This window comes from Gekko japonicus, unplaced genomic scaffold, assembly GCF_001447785.1.
Source record: "Gekko japonicus isolate JY-2015 unplaced genomic scaffold, Gekko_japonicus_V1.1 scaffold431, whole genome shotgun sequence".
Lineage (NCBI taxonomy): Eukaryota > Metazoa > Chordata > Lepidosauria > Squamata > Gekkonidae > Gekko > Gekko japonicus.
The window spans coordinates 103,672-109,177 of record NW_015162492.1 but is presented as its reverse complement, the minus strand read 5'-3'; the positions used below and the strand labels follow the sequence as shown (position 1 = coordinate 109,177).

Below are 5,506 nucleotides of genomic sequence, written 5' to 3'. Positions count from 1 at the left end.
GATGCAAGCTTCTGGAAGACTCCCCTCAGAGGAGGACTAGCCGACAAGATTATCTCAAAGGGAAGGGGGAGGGGAATGAGTCTATGAAGAACCAGGAATATCACCACGTTGGTGTGAACTAAATAACGCGTGTTCGGGTGAGAATGAAAACCACCCCCTTGGAAAGCATTACCTTTCTTCGTCGTGGTGAAGTACTTTGAATCTGTCATTTTGGTCTCTGGTTTGTTGCGTGTATCTGAAAGAAGACAAAAAGAGGTAAATTAGGCAAAAGCCGTGATGGTCCTCAAGCAGCAGGAGGAGGACAAATTTAATTCTTCCTCAGGATGAACTGCAAAAGGGGCAGGTTGTGTGAGGAGGAGGAGAGAACGGAGGCGACAGAGAACATGTGCGTTTGGCAAGCGGAGGAGCCTTATCTGTAACTTCCAGCGCCGCCTTGACAAGGTACACGGCAACTCCTCCTTCGCTGGAGGATCAGCAGCAGAGGGAAGCCAGTGGCAGCTGCTGCTGCTGCTGGCCTCGACAGGGCGTGGGAGGGGAGTTCCAAGAAGAACAGACCGGGTAGGTAGGAACAGCCATCAGACAACCCAGCAGCAACCCAGACTGAATAAAAGTCGCCAAGTTGCCTTGCAGTTACGAGAACCAGCTGGAGTCGTCCCGTCCCCCCCGCCGAAAAACACAAAAATCATGCTACATTTTGTTAATGCTAAGAGATAGAACAGAAAATGCCTCACAGAGTTCACTTCAGGAATTCACTGCCGTAGGATGTCACAGCAGCTCCTAGCACAAAGGGTCTTTGGACAGAAAGACTAAATGTTGTTCTATTTACATTGCTTTGCAGCAGCTGGAATCAGAGGCTCAGAGATCATTAAGGTCAGCATTAAACGTGCTATGTGAACTTCCTGGCAGTTAGAGTGGTTCCTCAGTGGAACAGGCTTCCTCAGGAGGTGGTGGGCTCTCCTTCTTTGGAGGTTTTCAAACAGAGGCTAGATGGCCCATCTGACAGTAATGCTGATCCTGTGAACTTAGGCAGATCATGAGAGTGAGGCCAGGGAAGGTTGCATCAGTGCTTAGTTCTTGTGACCCTTTCTTACACACCCAGGGAAATGCCAATCACTACTTTGGGGTCAGGAAGCATTTTTCTCCCAACCAGTTTGGCCAGGGATCCTGGAACTTTTTTTTTGCCATCTTCTGGGCATGGAACAGGGGTCACTGGGGGCGTGTGGGGGGGAGGTAGTTGTGAATTTCCTGCATTGTTCAAGGGGTAGAACTGAATGACCCTGGAGCTACCTTCCGACTCTATGATTCTCAGGGGTCGTTTCGTAGAAAAAGAGCTAGGGGAACTCATTAGCATAACTCATTAGCATATGCCACACCCCCTGACATCACCGGAAGTGTGTCATAAGGCCACACCCCCCGCCCCCAACGGTCCCGGCCGCTGGCGGCCTTGCAGCTCCACTGCCGAGCCCCATGAGGGGCCCGGCGGTGGACCTGCAAGGCCGGCGGGAGTGCAAGGAAGCCCCGTGAAGGCCCTCCCTGTCCCCAGGCAGGCAGGGGGGGGGAGAGGCAGGGGGGGAGCAACTTACCCTCCCTCTTCTCCTGCCTCCTCCTGGCTGAATGAGGGCCGGAAGCGGGGCGGCCGGAAGCAGGGGGCGGGGCTTTGTCATGTGCCCCCCCGTACCTCACCCGGGGGAACTGCGATCCCCCCCGAAATGACCTCTGATGATTCTATATATGAAACTATATGAGTTGAAGCAAGGCAGAGGGGTTAAACACAGATATGCTTAAGAGTAGCCTAACAGCCACAATAGTTGGTTACAGAAACAATGCCCTACATGCCTCTGTGGAGAACATTCTACACACCCAGTGTAATGCAATGGTTAGGATGAGTGACCACTACCGGGGCACAGTGGGACTCGAAGCCCTGTTCACCATTCAACTAACGAGGTGACCTCGGGCCAGGCCTTTTCTCTCAGTTTAACCTACCCCACAGGACTGTTGACAGTGTACAGCAGAGGAGATTAGATAGGTTCATGGATAGCAGGCTATCAATGGCTACTGGCCATGTTGACTAAAGGGAATCTTGATCTCCACATTCAGAGGTGGTAAACCTCTGAATAACAGTGCTAGGAGGCAACATCTGGGAAAGGCCTGGACTTCTATGCCCTTTCTGCTGGCCTTCCAGCGCAACTAGTTGGCCACTGTGTGAAATAGGAGGCTGGACTAGACGGATCACTAGCCTCGGCCAGCAGGGTTGTTATGTTTTTAAGGGAGCGCCGTGTATGGATGTTGTGTTGGAGGAATGGAGTGATAAAAAAAGTTCCCTGGGGATTTTGAGCAATTTTCCACGTGGGTTGTGATCATTAGGCTGATTCAGACACCTGAAATTCTTCATGCAAAGTGGTCCTGCATGGGGGGGGGGGCTAAAATGAGAACTGTGCAATCAGACTTATACGCACAGCTTCTCAGCCGCAATTTGCATTGATGCAAGTGGCCAAAAATAGGCCACCAGAAAGTGGTGCCTGTCAGCAGAGCCCCTGCCTCTGAACTGCTGCACCCACAAAGATCCTCCCATATGGAAAAGCCCAGTCTAAACCCACCCATCACATTGAATGTAGGGACAATTTTGAGCCTCATCCTTACAAGCTTGCCCCCCAAATTCTTGTTTTGATTTTACTTCTCATTCGTGAGAACCGAATGTGATTTTATGTTATTTTCTGTTCCCTTGTACTGAGTTTTACCTCACGAGGCATTTTTCATATTTATGCATCAGTAAATCAGCATTAACTTGTACATGAGTATATTCCGTACAAAAGTGACGATCTGCCATACAAACGGGTGCACAAAGCTTAACAGTGAAAAGTGAGATAGAGAGATAACATAATTTTAAAAGGACAGGGAACCCTAGATGAGAGTATGTATACCTGTGGGGGAGCACTCAGTATAACCACCGTTTGTATGGTAAGGTCTTCTAGACCATACAGACAGGAAAGAGATACATCCCGTCAGGACAGCCATTTTCTTTACTACTCTTCCAAGGTTATGGTCTGGTCTGGCACATGCCAGTCTCCCAGCTTAGATATGATCTCTCTTGAGTTACTAGATTCTGGAGACAAGTGCTTGCTCACGGAGTCTATCATTATTCGTGTTCATTTACTCACTTAGATCAGCATTCTGAGAATAAAAAGATTTGTATACACCCCCCACCCCCAATTCCACAAGTTTCTAGCCCTTATGGCTGCAGAGAGAGGGGGCAATGGGCCACAGCTGGTGACATTTCAGTACCAAGTGTGGGGGTAAGCATGATTATAAGCAGTTGCAGCAAGCTGGCAGCCCATAAAGCTTTGCAGCCAACATTACACTCATCCAAGTTAATTCAGAGTAGACGGCTCAAAATCACCATTTAGTTCCACAACATTTAAATTACAATAGTGGAAACGCAAGCAATGGCAAGTTCCAAGTGCCTTTCCACTCAATATCAATCTTGGCTGGAAACCATTTTAAAGAAAAATGTGGTTTAAACTGCCCCCCAACTCTGCTGCCTGAGAAAATACTATTTGCGTTAAACTTTGGGGTATTATGTGGGCAGCCCTTACCTAAGCTGCTAGACCATGTACAAGAACATCAGACACTGCCTTCAAGAAAGCACCTTAGAATCAAATTCAGGTACCTCTTCAAGAACCAGAGTTATAGGAAACGTATGTCTATAATCAACTTAAAGGATGTAATGAGAAAACTAAAAATAAATAAATTTAAAGAAAATGAATTTAAAAATACATAATTAAAAAAAGGAAAAGGGAAAAAAAAGAATAATATCTAACACTAAACCCTGTTCCCATACTGGAAATAAAGAGCTAACAGACGACTAAGGATGGAAAAGAGTAATATCGTGTAAGGCGAAGACAAGGGAAAATACAGTAAGTAATTATGTATGTCTCATATTGCTAGTATGAACTTGCAATTTAGTTAAGATAATAGATATGTCCTAAAGGGAATTCAAATTTAATCATTTTACTCGACACAAATTGGATAATAATGTTAAGAATAAGAACAGGATATTTATTTAGGTATTTCGTATGAGTGGTTTGATGCTCTGTGTTGCTGAGAAACGAAAAGTGTTCTTATAGGATGTATAAGTAGTCTTGTTGACTTGATGTATCTATATGATACAGGCTTATATTGTAAACTCAAATAAATAAATTTATTTTTTTTAAAAAGAAAAAGAACCAGAGTGGCAGTTTGGGAATAGCCATGAAAAACACCCCTTATGCTCCACACATACTGCATTGGTAGGGCAGTCAAGAATAATTTATTCATTGTGAAGAGGAAGAGGCCAGCAAGCACGCTTTGCATGCAGAAGGACCCAGGTTCAGTCCCCAACATATACAGGATCTCATGTAGCAGAGCTGGGAACCACCCTTAGCTATGTATATTGGGAGAACCACTTTCCGCCAGAGTAGGCAGCCCTGGGCAAGATGGACCAAAGGCCGACTCAGTACAAGGAACTTTTTTATAGGTTGGGAAGGGACCATATCTTACCGGTTGAGCCTATGTAGAAGGTCTCAAGTCCATTTTCCATTTCAAAAAGGACTTTAATAGCAGGAAGAGGAAGACCTCTACCCAAGAGAGTACAATACGGGAAAACCATTCTCTGGTACAGAGTAGTCAATACGGGGCTAAAAATGAATCAGTGGTCTGACCAGGTACAAGACAGATTTACAGGATCAATACATACTCTGTGAGCCATTGCTTGACAGCTTTTGAGGATTTATATGCCACTTCCCCAGCAGAACTGCTTCAGGGGTGTCTCAGTAATATCACTAAAAGGAACAATTACATTCAGATAGAAGCCAATAAATTAAAAACAAACCTAGTTACCAATTAAAAACTGTACAGCCTAGCAGCAAAATAGCAGTCGTTAAAACATTAGCTCCTCTATGCATAGCAGAGTCAAATTTATCATGGGCAGAGCCAGGTGCATTATAACCTACACCATCCGGGTTTTCTCATACCGGAGTTAACAACCAAGAGTTGAAACTCTCATCTGCATTAGCCCATCCGCTGCATTTAGGACAGCCGATTTCGTACTGAAAGGCTAGTTACACAAGCACCCCTGCTACAGCTGAAGCGCAGCAGCTGCCTATTTGCACTGCAGCATCTCATTTCATAGTTCCATTAAGGACAGGAGACTCCTTGCGGCAAATCCCTCCATTGTCTTACTGCACTGAAACAGTTGGGGGCTTTCAAACAGCACGTGTTATCCAGCACTCTGCCCTAGCAGAAAAGTCTCAAACTCAGTTGAATCCTGCCTCCCTTTTAGACAACACATGCCTGGAGGAAAGAATGTTCTTGCCATAAAAGTCACACGTAGCTTTGCAGCAGATATAAGCTGATGGCTTTAGGATACTACAAGAGGGGGACCCGCGATACTCGCGGGGGTGGGGAGAAGAGCTCCGTCTCCTCTCCCCCCCCCGCTCGTTCTCCCCCAGGCGGCGGCGAGGCCAGCCCC

The 5,506-nt window shown here is 46.3% G+C and overlaps 1 protein-coding gene across 2 annotated transcripts in view; it reads right to left on the bottom strand.

Annotated features, from left to right (window-relative positions):
• AP1B1 (adaptor related protein complex 1 beta 1 subunit) overlaps positions 1-5,506 on the bottom strand; it is a 58,412-nt gene that overhangs the window by 41,688 nt on the left and 11,218 nt on the right. For both annotated transcript variants that reach the window (XM_015406047.1, XM_015406048.1), the window contains exon 2: positions 173-235. In XM_015406047.1, coding sequence (XP_015261533.1) covers positions 173-209 — 37 coding nt within the window. In that variant the 5' untranslated portion in view covers positions 210-235. The remainder of the gene's footprint in view (positions 1-172; positions 236-5,506) is intronic.